General features: G+C 54.1%; 1 protein-coding gene across 2 annotated transcripts; it reads right to left on the minus strand.

Annotated features, from left to right (window-relative positions):
• Window positions 1-289: 289 nt before the first annotated feature.
• On the minus strand, window positions 290-13,648 carry PLP1 (proteolipid protein 1). 2 transcript variants are annotated; one of them, XM_089536083.1, is made up of 7 exons: window positions 13,569-13,648; window positions 6,967-7,153; window positions 5,911-6,067; window positions 3,694-3,862; window positions 2,760-2,833; window positions 2,235-2,300; window positions 290-1,926 (listed from the first exon to the last, which is right to left on the minus strand). In XM_089536083.1, the coding sequence occupies exons 1-7, from the start codon at window positions 13,570-13,572 to the stop codon at window positions 1,855-1,857; spliced, it is 729 nt and encodes a 242-aa protein (XP_089392209.1). In that variant the 5' UTR covers window positions 13,573-13,648; the 3' UTR covers window positions 290-1,854. The 2 variants fall into 2 exon arrangements, with proteins under 2 accessions (XP_089392209.1, XP_089392207.1); XM_089536081.1 differs by having other exon boundaries at window positions 5,806-6,067.
• Window positions 13,649-14,717: the final 1,069 nt, after the last annotated feature.

Raw genomic sequence — 14,717 nt, forward strand, 5'->3', positions numbered from 1 at the left:
CCAGGGCCCCTGAGTGGGGGGGGGGGCAATCTTGGCCAAAGTGGGGCTGGGCTAGAGATGGGGGCACTTCCATTTGTCTCCAGCCAGACTTCTTCTTGCTTTGGCTCTATCTGAGCAAAATTGAGGAATTGCCCAGCTTGAGGACTCCACTCTGGACTGACTCTTGGGGAGAAAAGGACGAGACAGACAAGTGTTTGTTCAGAACATTCTTTACTTTTATTTTCTTTAATTTTATAAAATACACCTTGTAAGGTAAGTCTGTAAAAACACAATCCCTTATGCTTTGTTAAAAAAAAGTTGAAATTCAAGATCAGAAGTGAACACTTTCAGCTTATTAATTATTTTTGTTCTCCTTGTATTTATTTTCAGGGGCAAGTTGGGTAGGAGGGAGGGAAGGAAGGAGCATAAGTCCTGATTATGTGTTATGGAAGTGAAGGATAAAGGTATGGATGATGTTCCTAGTCCCCGATGTGGTCAGTTTCTAGCCTCCCCACCCCTTCCCCTTTTGGCCCTGATCCTCCACCCTCATCCCTTGGTGGTCCCTGTGTGTGGTGGCGGCCCAAGCCTTCCCTCCCTTGCTTTGGGCACCTGCCCTGCTCTGCCCGCCATGCGCCTCAGACCATCCTCATCCCACGGAGACCAGCGCAGGCAGCTCTGCCCATGGCTTTGTGCACTCTTGATTGCCCCAGCAAAGAAGCACCAGCCCAATGATCACACTTGCATAGTTCCAGGAGTGTTTGGCCATGGAGCATCAAGCCATGGGTTTCTACATGGCTCTAGATAACTGGAACAGGCTTGGGGTGAGCCTTTAAGATGCAGAGGAGACAATAAAGAGCAGGGAAGACGAAAGATGTTACAGAGTTGTTTATATGCTCTGCAAAAGGTCATCATCCATGCCTCAACCTAAGACACCAAGGGAGAGAAGAAGAGCACCATTGTGAAGGTCAGAAGGAGGTGGCTCCATGCTAGCTGCAAGAGGGAAGGCAGATGGCCAAAGGGCAAATGAGCCCCTAGTGTTGCAAACTCAAGCGATGGCAATGGAGGCGGCTGGTTATGGATTTGGCCATGAAGGGAAGACCATGCCCAAATGCTTAGAAATGGCAGCGCATGGGACATGAGAAGAACAGCCTGGCTCTTCCCTGCCCAAGTGCAAAGGCAAAGAGTCCCCCGTTCCAGCTAAGAGAGTGTGGGGACACCAAGCTGCTTCTTGCTTGTCAGTTAGGTGGGTTAGGTTACAGGAAAGGAGGGATCCTTGTTGGCCTTGTTGCTGGGGTCAGTGCTCTCTCCCCATTGTGGGAAGATCCTTGCTCTAATCCCCCCCACACACCTGAGCAGCGACAGGCAGGGCTGCACATGTATGTCTCTCCTTCCTTTGCCTGCTGAGACCCATCTCTTGTGCCAAGGAGAGCCTTCCTGAGCACATGCCTTTCTCTGTCTACTCACTCTGGCTCTGGCTCTGGAGTAGGATGGCCTCAGCGCATAACAGTTGGGATTTCTTTCTCCTTTGGAGCTGAAGCAGTGGAACAGACCTGCTGGGTTGCTCTCAGGGAGACTCCCTTCTGGGCTGAGCCAGAGGGCCGCTGTGGGGGCCAAGGCAGAGAGCCAAGGGGCTGCCAAAAAGAGTCCATCCACCAACAGAGGTGTGTGTGTGTGTGTGTGTGTGTGTTTTGGGTGCGTGTGAGTCTCCCTTTCCACTGGCTCCCCTCCAAGCAGCTGCTAAAGGAAAAAGGAGGGGAAACAGGCAGTCAGGTGGAGTTAAAGGAGGAGACTTGGTGCAGAGGAGCAACCGGGTTAAAGCCTTGTAGTTAGAGGAGGAAAGAGCATCTTGCAAAGGCGGCGCCTCTCCCTCGCTGCTTAGAACTTCGTGCCCCGGCCCATCAGTTTGAGGACCGCAAAGTTGTAGGTGGCGGCAATGATGAAAGTGAGCTGGAAGGAGAGAAAAGAGGCAATACAATGAGAACACATCCTTGGCAGGCATCCTGCACAGAGCAGAAGAACAGCCCTAACCCTGCTCCCCCCAGACATCCCACTTTGCCCCTCTGCCAGGGTTTGCAGTGCTTTCCATGTTGACCCCCAGGCTTTGCCCCCCCCCCCTGGATTCATATTTCCCAGGTACTCCCTGCCCCTTTGACCCTGGGTTTCAAATCTAGCAAGAAGGGGCCCCACATCTGACCCTGTGGAAATCAGGAGTGCTATAACTGCTGGGCAAAGAAGCAGTTGAAGGCAAGCCTTACCAGGGCCACCAGAGTGATCGCAGCACCCACAAATGCAGCAACAAACAGGTGGAAAGTCATCTGGAACTGCAGAGAAAGGACACAAGCAGCTATCAGTCTGAGGTCTTTGGGAGAAGGCAAACGTTGGCTCCCCTCTGAGACAGAGGAATTGGCACCAGATGGCACTGGGTTGCATGGCTCAGGTCCAGGCTGTCTGCAGACCGTATCTCCCCATATGAGCCAGTCCTGGCTCTGAGATCGTCCGGAGAGACCCTTCTCTCAGTCCCACTCCCATCGCAAACATGGCTGGTGGGAACACAAGAGAGGCCCTGCCTTCTTGGTGGCTGCCCCCAGATTTTGGACACAGCAACCAGGGGCCTTTTGCTCCACAGTGGTTTGTTTTGGTAAACATAATTCAAGCTGCCTTTCTTGGTGTGATGCCCCCTGTTGACCTACATCTGGGCTTGCCCTAAGCATCTGGTTTGGCTGTTGTTGTTTTCTCTTCCTTTTGCACAAAAAGTTCAAGAAAGGGGGCTGGGAACTTGCCTCAGATGTCTTGCAGATGGAAAGGAGGCTCTGGCCGCACACTCTTCCTGGGGAGGCATTCCACGGAAGGACACCTGAAAAGGGGGGGGGGGCACAGAAAGACATCTGGAGTCAGGTGAGGCTGGAAAGGAAAAAGAGGCACCCCCCTCCAGCGGAGAACAAGCCCCACTGCCACCTGCAGGGCAAGGGTGCCTCGTGGGCCAGGGAAGGCGTCTGTGCCGACAGAGGGACCCTGTACTGGCTAAGCCTGGAAACCAGCCAGTTGGGCTGCTTTTCAACCGAGGAGCTTCTCTAGGGACACCTGGTTGTATGCAGAGACATCCTGGGACAGTTAGTGGCTGAAGGAAGTCAGAGGATAGCTGGGCAGTGTCCAGGAGAAGTCCCACAAGAAATAAGACTTCCTGGATTGCCAGCCTTCAGTCCTCACTGGAAGTCGATTAGAGCCAGGGGCGGACAATGCCCAGACCCCCCCTTGCCACACAACCCCAGCCATGCTGGCATGCGCTGGCATGGAAAAGGAGGTCTGTGCTGAAGGTGGGGTGAGTCCCTGCAGAAGGTGAGGGATGCCTCCACGCACAATGGCCCACAAAGCACATACCTGGAGGTTACCTAAGAGGAGGTTGTGCCAGTTCATGTCACCATGAAAAGTGACCCATAGTTTTTTTGTGGGGTTTTTGGGTGATGTAGCCATGTTCTAAAAGAGTTTATTCTTGACGCTTTGCCAGCATCTGTAGATGGTATCTTCAGAGAATGCATGTGACTGTGTTGTTTCCCTCATTGGTTATATGAGGGTTTTAAAAATTCAAATAGCATATTCAGTGCTTTCTGCAGTTGATGCTTTGTGGCCCATGCTTAATGACCTTGCCAGGGCCTGCCTGCTCTGACACCATGGTCTCAGGGCCTGGTATAGTCCTCACCTGGCAACCTGACTCACCGTACATCCTGGCATCAGTGCAGAGGTTGCCAATGCCAGCCGCTGTCTTGCTGGGGTTGGCAATGGAGTTGCATGTTGTCCAGGTGTTGTAGTAGATGTAGACGGGAACTGCGGCACAGGCCAGCACCAGGAGCCAGATGACAGCCAAAGCGTAGGTGATGCCCACAAACTGAAACGAGCGAGAGAAGCCAGAGCTGTGAGTGGGCTGGCAGGAACCTTTCACCAGGGACATGAGACTGGAGATCTGCAGACTGAAGTGACTTTGGGCAGGCACTCTCATCCCATTTTGGGAGAGGCAAGGGGACATCTCTGGCCAATTTCACTGCAGAAGGGCTGAGTTATTGAGCCCATCCATGCATCTCAGTATGCCTATGCAGGCATGCACAGAAATGCTGCAGGCAGCTCTGACTAATATAAGCAGCCCAAGGCCTTTCTGCAAAATCCATCCTTGCAGGCACGGATATGTTGCACATATTACATATGCTCTCTGCATCTTTCTTCCTGGGGTTGCACAACTGGTGTAGGACACAGATCTGCCCAGGATTCAGAATACAAAGTTTTTCAAGATCTTTATTCCCCAGGAAAGAGAGGGTGCCCGTGAGGCCATTATTCAGAGGCTAATGTGTCTCTGAGGAGCACATTTGGACTGTGCAGAAAGGCCCGGAGGTGCAGGTGATGGCTTCTGAATGGGCCAGATGGTCCAAGAGAGGCACCCTGGGTTCATGTGGGTCTGCAAGAGACATGCTTGTTTCTCCACCCCGTGCAACTGGACCTTTGCTCACAACCCCTGCAGAGCATGTCCGGTGGTACTTGTGTGTCCCCAGAGTGTGACTCAGGGTGGTGTCCACTGGCCTCATGAGGGTCGCCCAGTGCTGAGCTGTGTGCCTGTGACTTACGGGATGCGGTGGGTGCCTGACATGGAGCATCTGGCCCAAGAGGTGCACAAGGGGACAGATCTTGAGAGAAAACAGCACGCTGCTCGGCCCTGCCCCGGCCCTGAGTCGGAGCCTGCCTTGGTGCTGGAGGGCTTCAAAACGGCTTCTTTCTGCTGCGGAAAGAATTTGGGACGTCTCTGTCGTCTCAGACCAAGGTGGAGCATCTGGTCATTTTGCACCAAGGGCTTCCAGGAAGATGGAGAGAGGCTCAGAAATGCCTATTTGATTCATGGGCAAAGGTCCTTTTTTCTGAGGGCAGCCCCGGCCACTGGGGAACTGACCCATTTTTCCGCATGGATCTGGGTCAGGCAAATTAGGTCCACTGCTACCCCAAACCCAAATCTGCATTTGCAGAGCAGGCCCGCCAAATCCTACCTATCATTTACTCTGGGCTACCGCTGTGTGCCCAGGGGCCACTTCCTGGGGCCACTTCTTCCTGGGACCCTCTTGCCCCTTAGGCCACACAAGATGGACAAAAGCAGAAGTGGCCAGATGCCCACTCTTGGTTTTGAACTGCTTATATTTTATGAGTGTTTTTTAAACTGTGCCAGAGGAGGGGCTGCACCCTATTCAAAAGCTGAATCGCTGCTTAGGGAGGCTTCTGGGAGAGGCAATTTGTTCCCTATGGGGTGAGTGGAGGTAGTCGGGTCTGGGGGCATTTAGGGGTGCTAAGGGATGCAAAAACATCCAGGGCTGGATCTTGCCCACCCCACTTTAACTTTAGGAAGGGGGCTCCATTTTCCCCAGGGGACCGCCAGATCAGGATTCCCTAGAGGACTGAGACCCTGGCCTCCCAGACCCATGGCCATGCCTGCTTCTGTTCTGGTTCCAGAGTCCCCGATTTGACAAATATGGCCATTACAAATAAGCAGAGGGACATCAAAGCAAGAAGAGTCTGGAAGGATGGTGGGTGGGAGAGAAAAGCCATGGGGTGAAGGGATTAGTGTGGGCAAAGGCTGGGTCAAGTGGGGCAGAGGCTCCAAGGGGGAAGGAGGGACAAGGGAAGCGTGGGGCAGGAGTGCTGGGGGACAGCATCCGCAGTGCCGTTTTCTCTTCAAGGCCCAGGGCCCTCCTGGCAGCGGGTGCTGGTCGGGCAGGGCTGCAGTCTCATGCCAGGGGTGCCAAGGGGGAGCCGGGGAGGGGTTGCTGGAGGGAGGGGGGCGGCGGATGAGATCACCTTGTCAGGATGTCCTAGCCATTTTCCCAGACACTGACACACCAGCTCCATAGAGTGAGCTTGCCGGTGTCCTCTGGAACCCCTCCCCTTGTGGCCCCCTGTTACCGTAGCGCTGAGGCCCTTGCCACAGATGGTGGTCTTGTAGTCGCCAAAGATCTGCCTGACAGCGCCGGTGGTGTAAAAGCCTTCGGCCAAGAGGAGGGCTCCAAAGAGGAAGAAGAAGCCAGCAATCCCGTAAATGGCGTACTGGAAGTCATGGATCCTGCAGAGGAGGAAAGAGAGGGGGAGAAAGGGAGAGAAAGGAGGGGGTGTCTCTGCATGCCCATGTCTGCCCATGTACGCTCTCTCCATCCTCTCTTGGGTGGGGAGCCATGCCATGCGAGGGCACATGCAGGAGTCAGGGGGCGTCTGTGGGGTGCAAGCATCCTACATAGGATACAGCTATCTGGCTGCTCTCTGCTTGCTCCAGTTGGCTTGAAACAGCTGTTCCCCCTGGAGGGACTTGGGGCTGGGGCCAGGGAGAATACATGGCCTGAAGAAGGCACTCGCAGGTGGGTGCAAGGTGGTGGTGGTCCTTTAGCACCCTTGTTTTGGTGGGGTGTTGCGCTGAGGAGAGACCGCATATTTGCAGGCAAACTTTGCAACCAGCAGCAGTGGAGGAGAGCTGGGAGACTGGAAAGACTGGAACGACTTAGCAACAGCTTCCAAGAAGGGGACTGGGGTTCCCCATCAGGGAGATGAGAGGAATCTCATGATGAGAGCAGTGCATTGAAAACTGACTAACTAACTCTCTCTGTTGTTTTCCTTTCTTAAACATGATTCTTTTTTTAAAAAAAGAAATCTGGATGGCTTAATGTGAGCAACAGCAGCTGATGTTTTGTACGTCATGCTCAGTCACATCACCAGGGACTATCCCTGTGGCACCATATCGTGTGTCTGTGTTATTCCTTGAATTCAAGCTTTGGCATGGTACCATCTTGGCAACCCTAAAGGGGATGGGGAGAAGACCAGTCAACGGGGCAGTGAGAGGTGCTTAAGCCCCAGCCACCCTGCAGGATGCTGTAAGGGATAGAAACCCAGTGTGTCTCTGGGAAATGGCACATGGGGATGATGGAAAAGTGGACTCAGGCCTCGACCCCTCCTTGCTAGGAGGATACTTACACATCCACCAGATACTCATAGTCCTGGTAGTTTTTGGAGAAGTAGGTCTCGACCAGGTGCTCTGTGCCCGTGAGTGCTTCATGTCCGCAGCCACAAAAGAGAGCTACCCCCAGGAAACACAATCCGGTGGCCACCAGAGAGGCAACAGGTGCCCCGACAAGGCATCTGGCACAGCAGTCTAGCAAACCTGTGGAGAGTGAGGAGGGAAGCAGAAAGGAAGGGAGAGGAAGGGAGGGAGAGTCAGGGCTGATCAGCAAACATACGCTTTGCCACTTAAGAGAGAAACCAAGGGAGGCGGGTCGGAATTAATGGAAAGTGGATGGAGCCAGAAAGATCTGAGAGAGGAAACTGGGGAGAAACTGGGGAAGGACAATGAATCGCACTACTGGTGCCCTCATTATGACTCTGTGCTTCTAAAGACCCAGCAAACAACAACAGAAAATCTCTTTGCTTCATTCCGCAGCGTGAAGACCCAGGAGAGGCATTTATCTCCTTGCACACTTGTTTGCATCTTGCGTCCCTTTCCATCTATAACATGCTCAGGGCAGTTAACTCACAGCAGTATTAAACACGCCACAAAACAGCAGTAAAATGCAAAGTGAAAAAAAGGAAACGCTGCTACGGCATACAAACAAGGTAGGCCAGGCCTATAAATGGAACACAACCAGTTGACATCATCTTCTGCATGTTTACTAGTCAGATTATGGGCTAGGACTGATCTAAACACATTTGTCCACTGGTGGGAGGTCACCAAGAGTGGTTTCAGGCAAACCCCTTTTGGCAAGGATTGTGGGACTCTGGGAGCAGCCACCAAGGAGCCTATGATGGGAAGGAAGGAGGCAGTTACACATAACACATACACCACATATACACCCCACCTGGCTATGCTTGGCTCACCCCAGCCCCCAACCCCTTTGGAGATCCTCCTCCTCCTCTTCCCCGCCTGTTTTCCTCACTCCCAGAGAATGAGCCCATCAGAAACTCAAGGGGTCAAAGCTGCAGCCTGTGCTGATCTCTTGGTGGCACGGAGGACAACAGCGGGTTTGTTCTTCCCCACCAGGCTGGGAGGACAATCTCATTGCTCTTCTATCTGTGCCTGGGAGGGCAGGCGGCCCAGAGACAAGAGGGGACAGGCACTGAACAATGGCAGTCACTATTTGCTTGGCCGCTTGCTGGGGGCAGCCTCTGCCCTCCTCCCCAGAGTGCACAACTAGGGGCTACAAGGCCTGAAGCGGGGCACAGCTCCCTCCCTCCCACTTTCCCCATGGCATCTGAGGGTTTGGGGGTAGTCCTGGGGTGGGGCATTGCCGGCTTGTGACTGGCTCCTTGGCCACCTTTGTCCTGGCCTGGGAGCCAAGCCAGCCTCAGCTGACCTCATTCCATGCCCCAAGCACCCACCCGCCCTGAAAAGACAAGATGGAGCAACTTCGTGAAGCTCTCCCACCACAAGGGATGGCTCTCCTACGGCCCACTTTTCCATCGCGCATGTGGACATGTGAAGCTCCCCAATGCTGACTTGGTCTGTTGAGCCCTCCAACCGATGGGGGCTCTTTCTCCAGGGTCTTGGGCAGAAGGATGGCTTTCTCAGCTTCATTACCTAGCCTTTGGGGCTTTTTGGACCAGGAGAACCCCTTAGGACTGATATATTGGCTCCTCTGTGAAGCCTGGGCTGCTATGGCCTTCCCTAGGTAGGAAAGAGGAAGCTCCTTGCTTGATCCCAAGACATGCCACACACACCTTCTATGAACACCAACCTGTGCATGAGGACTACATACGCCTCCTGCATCTGACAAGATGCACTACTTGCCTGAAGATTTCTGCCTCAATCCACCTCTGCAGCTTCGCGCTGTTGTGAGACCCCAGTGCTGTGGCTGCTACTTTGACAGATGTGGCTGGTTTTGCTTCCTCTTCTCCTCTCCAGGCTGACTTAGTTCTTCCTGAGACCCTTCAGCACTTGGGGAAGGTCATCGTACAGGCTGGTGGCTTCCTCCTTTTCCTGCCTCACGTCTGTGTGGTTGTTGCAACTTCTGCCTTATCCCTCCTGTAGTTGTCTGCTGGTCTCTGCCTCTCCATTCCTTTCTCTCTCCCCACAGAGCTCCTGACCATTTATCCCTCCTCCGCTCACAAAACACCCACACATTCAGACATTAGAAAAGTTTGGCACAGCAAACTCTGATCCCAGGAGACAGTGTCTGGAAGGGCCATGACTGTGGCCCCAAAAGGAGCCTGTGGTGGCTGTGGAAACTGAGCCAGGCTGGCAGAGAGCGCCAGGCCTTGGCCCCCTCGACAGGTCTCTCTGCAGCCGAGCGGAGACCGGACCCAGTCCGCTTCCTCTTTGCCTCCAGGCACGGCAGCCTCCCACTTCAAAACCTATTCCCACTTGTCTCCTCTTGAACTCAGAGCTAGAAAAGTACTTCTTAAAAAGTTATTTATTGCATAACTCATCCCTGCCCAAGAGTGATTTGTTACCACAGACATCAACAAACGGAAGAAGGAAGGAAGAAAGGTAGGAAGGTGGTGCATCATGTTGACGTGTTACTTTTTTCCTGGTACTTTTTAAAATAAAATTTTAAAATCATTTAAAATTGATCAGACCGTGGCATAAAATATGGGGGAGAAAATCACCTCCAAACTGCTCCAAATATGTCCTTTAAAGTCATTGCAAAATATCCATTAAAAGCAGGGCAAAAAAAACCCTTTTACACAACCCCCATGGCACTTCCATGCATTACATTATTTCTGAAATGTGATAACATTATATCGTTGTTACCCCTCAAAGCCACATGTTGCAGGTAAGGATGCAACTAGTAATGCTTTACTTCCAATTCTGCATCTAGTGTCCAAAGCGAAATTCCCTATTTCCATCAGTACCATCTTGTCAGCACCAGAGTGCCACTAGGGTGCCATGCTGCCAGCCTTTCCTGGTTCCACAGATTTTGGTGGCACCCCACAGATGCCCAGCCTGGAGAGCCATGGAGCAGCCATATTGCCAAAACTGTGGGTTGTGCAGGTGAGCCACTTCATTGGGTTACAATGCCAGAGACTTTATAGTTTGGAGGAAGGCAAGCGAAGGTGACATGAATGACAAAGGGATTTATAATTCAGCATGAAGAGGAGTAGAGGAGGTTCTCCTCTCTCCTCGCTCATCATACTAAAAGTGTGAGCATCCTATGAAGCTGAACAGAGAGAGAGCCAACAGGGCAGGTAAGAGGGGGAAACCTCAGCCAGGTCACAGTTAAACTGTGGAATTTCCTGCCACAAAAGGTGGCAGCAGTTGCCAACTGGCGCAGCTTTGAAAGGGGATGTGACACATTCACAGAAGACAGGGCCCCTCATGGCTGCTGAATCAGGATGAAGAGCTCCCAGGATGAAGGCAGGACCAAATGCCCTCTTCCTTGGGACTTATCCAGCCTTGGGGCTCCTCTCTTGTTCCTAGGGGTGCAATGCTGCCCTTTTCACAATTTATTGTAGAAGAGCCACTGGCTTGCCTCCAGCACAGCTGCCAAGCGCCCATTTCCAGTTTGGCATATGCCCCTCCACCCTCTTTTTCATGGCCAGTCACTTGTGGGGCTTTGCTCCAGCCAGTCCTTGCACCCTTTGTCTCTTGCTGGTCCAAGTTCTGCACTTTCTGGGGTGACAGAATGAGGGGGGACCATGCCCTGGATGGCTCAGTCCAATGTCCTTCCCTTCAGCCAAGATGGTGCCAACCCATTGCATCTTGCAGAACACCAAGGGGGCACCCTACGGTGACACCTTCCTGGGCCCTGGCCATCCTCTCCTTGCAAGCTTCCAAGTTTCGGGGGGCAAAGCCAGAGGCTCCCCAGCTGAGTAGCAGCAGCAGCAACAGAAGGGGGGGCTGGGCCAGAGAAGGCAGTGGAGGTGGGGGGCATATTTGGTGCTGGAGGTAAAAGAAAGGGCCCCTTGTCTGCGCACAATCCCGGGCCTTGTGCTCGGAGGCAAAACAATGGGCGCAAATAACGGCTGCTGGGGATGAGCCCCTGACAGATCCTGGCTCCCTGCCTCTCCCACCCAGCCTCCTCCCACCAACATGGAGCCCCTCTGGAGGGTGAATATGGAGGGGGGGCTGTGGGCACTGTGGGCAGCTGCGGATGGCACAGGAGGGGAGGGGGAGCACAGCTGGGAATGGCACTATGGGGCCGGGGGGGGGGGCTCTTTGGAGTCACTCACGCTTAAGCTGGTGGGGCTGAATCTTTAAAAGGCAGAAAGGCTCTGACACCCTTCACACTCGCTGCCCCATTTCCCTCAAGCTGCAGAAAGGAGTGGGGAAACACAGGCCACCATCCAGTTAGCACCAGGCACATGTCTACATTGCACTAGTCAGAGGGAGACAGTATCTGCACAGAGCAACAGACATTTTCTGCTGACAGCAGCAGAAAATGTGTTGCACATAAAGCAACACTGAGTTTGCGTATGGCACACTGCAATTGTGCATGGTGGTTGCACATTATGTCTTGAAGTTGCATGTTGTGTATTGCACAATGGTGGACAGTCATTGCCACGTGTTGCACAATGCTGATGTTCTGCATGGTGGTCGCATAACTATCTCCACGTGCAGATTTTCACACACACACAAACACACACCTGTCTAGCAGGGAGTGGAGACTGTGAGGCCTGGCTGCTGAGCTGAGCACTCTCCCACCTCTCTGTTCCTCCATTCCTCCATCCATCTCTCCATCTATCTATCTCTCTATCCATCCCTCCATATCTCCATCCCTCTCTCCATCCATCCATCCATCCATCCATCCACCCACCCACAGAGAGACAGTCTGATGCTGAGGCTCTCCATAGCCCTACAGCCACCAGGAGAACTGTATTAATTGCAAAGCAGAGGTGCCCACCACCTGCCCCTTGGCACACACCAGGGCAGCTCCATCTGCCAAGTTTGGGATGACTTCCCTTTCAGGCATCTCCCCCCCCCAAAAAACAAGTGCTCCTGAGCATCTTCTTCCTGTGAGGCTCCTGTCTCTGGTTGCCAAGGAAACTGCAATTGTTCTCTGGCTCTGGACCTCCCTTCCTCCATTGGGGAGGTCTGTTGAAGGAGGAGGCTTTTGGAGGAGTCACAGGCTTTCTTTGCAAGGGGATCAAGAGGGCAGGGACAGGAACGCTTTCTCCCCACCATCACCATCACCATCACCCTCACCATCATCGGTGCCGAAAGCCACCAGCATCTCTGTGGGAGCTCTTCTTTGCAGCTCTGCCATCCCTGAACCAGCCACATGTCAGGGGCTTAAAAACCAGGAACAAAGTCACCGCCTCTTTTGTTCCTAGAAGTTCCTCACTGGCGTCATATCGATATTTGAATGAAATATTTGAATGCCCTGGAGAATTTCTTTGGAAGGGTGGGGTGCCAACACCTCCTAAGATATGAGCATGCCAACATTTCTTGCTCTCATAGCTCTCTAGATAAACACCAAGGAGAGAAGAGTAGTGAAAGCAGGGCTCAGGAGACAGAGCCTGCATCCTTTTCCCATTGCACAGTGATAGTGCCATGATCCCTCTGCAATTGCCAGGGCTGCATCCTATGGGATTGCAATGAGCCAGTTTGACTAGAGCTCCCTGGCTGACAGCTCTAAGTCCCTCATGAAACTAGGAGTCCATAGCTGCAGGAATGGCAGTTAAAGTGGAATCGTGTCTCTATTAACTTTGAAATGCACTTTGTTGTATAGTCATAGCACTGTGGTCCCGCTGCCCTTGGCTCATCCTCCAAAATCCTGGATGTGCCCCTGTTTCTCCTTTCTAGAGAGCTCTCATGCACTCCCTGAAAAACAAGCCCTAGGGTCCTCTTACAGGGGATTCTGGTCCTTTCAATGAGCCACAAAGGGCAGGGTTTCATTGGATGAAGCCATCGCAGTTAAAGCAGGACCAAAGTGCTGCAGCTGTGCAGCATGGTCCCTTTTGAGAGGCCCCTCCAGGAGCAGTGCATCTGGAGGGGTGCATTGATGCGCCTTTCCTTGAATGCACAAGGAGTTCTTCACAACTTTTTCCTCCTGGTAGTATCTGCCTGAACCGACTGATCTCTCTTGTTCTGGTTCCTGCTCAGTCTGAGTTGCTGGTGAGGGGATGATGGGTCCTCCTCTGGGCCACAGCACAGCAGAGGAGCCGCATTTGATGACCTCCATGAGGCTTCAGAGAAGAGGCTGCTCTTTTGTTTGGCTCCTTATCTCAGGAGGCTTCCAGAAGCAAACATGGGAAGGGAAGAGAGTGCAAAGAGAACAGCTGAATGCAGCTGCCTAAAGGGATAGGATGGCCATCTCCTCTCCATGGACTCCAGCCTCCAGGGCCCGATGAACTTCAGCCAAGAGTATTAAAAGGGCTGGCAGGAGTCATCTCAGAGCCACTGGCAATACTCTTTGAGGATTCACAGAGGTCTTGCAGGGCTACTACGGCTGTCAGAGCCTGGCTACCTTTCCAGACTCCAGCTCCCAGAATCCTCCATGGGCGCGGGCGGTGCTGGGAGCTGGAGTCTCCGAAGTAACTTCCCAAACTCCGTCCCTCTGCTCCGGGGCCCTCGGGGGAGTCCTTAGGACCGGGCCAGGCAAGCCCCTCTCCCCGCCCAGAAGCCCCTTCCCGGCCGGACTCACCCATGGCTCCGGTGGCGGTGGTGAGAGAGCTGGGCCTCCGGTTCCTTCCCGCGCGGGTCCCTCTGTGAGTCCGGAGTGGCTGCGGCTGCTGCTGCTGCTGCTGCTGCTGCCTTGGGCCCGGGCTCCTCTGCTGCCTCTCGCCTCCGGCAAAGAAAAGGCGCCGGTCGGGAGCCAAGCCCTTAAAGGGACTGCCCTCCCCGCCCTCCCCCCCGCCCCTCCCCAGCCCCCTCCTCCCCCGATGGACTCTCAGCCTGGAGGACCAAGGGGGAGGGGGGCCTTGCTTGTTTATGGGGCTTCAGCCAGGAGTGGTGCTGGAATTAGGTGCCCGGCAGCAGGGCCATTGCAAAGAACGAGGGAGGAGGATGCGCACAGACGGCGCAAGCGCTGGGGCGGTGGGTCCAGGCCCTCCAAGGCGGGGGGTCCTTAGGAAAGGGTCAGTGCTGGCCCCTAGCATGAGGCTGAGTTGGGGGGGAGGGGGCGGGGTGCCACCCAGAGCCTGTATCTCAAGGGGGCTGGAGGGACTCCGGGGGCCCGGCACCCAAGAGAGGGAGAGGGTCCTTCACTTTACCTTCTGGCCCATGTAAACTTCGCAGGCACAGCCCCAACTGTCAGAGGCAACAGATGAGTGACATCCCTTAAAATCCCCCAGAGTACACTGGGACCCTTCCAGGTGTCAGTTCCGGGGGGGGTCCCTTCCTCCTTGGACGGAGGGGGCCACAGACAGAGGCAAAGGCAAGGTGCTGCATTTGGGGGGCACATGGAAAGGGTGGATTATTGGGGGCACAGAAACGTGCCAGCTCTTTTGGGGCTGAGAAGGGTAGCCTTCAAGGGCTAAGGATTTGGCTCCATGGCATTGCCAAACTGGCACCATTTCTGGACTTTTCCAGGGGTGGCAAAGGTGAGCTCTGCAGGGCAAGGTCATGCGCCCAGGTTGCCCAAATGCCCCTCAGGGGAGACCCTTCTACCATGGGGGGGCATGGGCACAGTGGGGCACGTTGCCCTCTCTGGCCCTCCCCTCCCCTTCCCCCCCCGAAGAAGGGGCCAGGTGCAACATCGCAGATTTGGGGAGGAGGGAGGGCCCCCCTCTATGGCCTCCTTTATCCCCGGGGCTCCCAGAAGGCCTTGCGGGGCATCGGGAAGGCTGGCAGA

The sequence above is a fragment of the Sceloporus occidentalis genome, unplaced genomic scaffold (assembly GCF_023333645.1).
Source record: "Sceloporus occidentalis isolate IW3139 unplaced genomic scaffold, rSceOcc1.0.p SCAF_8, whole genome shotgun sequence".
Lineage (NCBI taxonomy): Eukaryota > Metazoa > Chordata > Lepidosauria > Squamata > Phrynosomatidae > Sceloporus > Sceloporus occidentalis.

Bases quoted from the DNA above. Each gene is read 5' to 3' on its own strand.
- PLP1 (XM_089536081.1), bottom strand. The intron at 2,834-3,693 runs GTGAGTCAGGTT...CCCCCTTTTCAG, and splicing joins CACTGATGCCAGGATGTACG to GTGTCCTTCCGTGGAATGCC. The intron at 1,927-2,234 runs GTAAGGCTTGCC...CTCTCCTTCCAG, and splicing joins CGATCACTCTGGTGGCCCTG to CTCACTTTCATCATTGCCGC.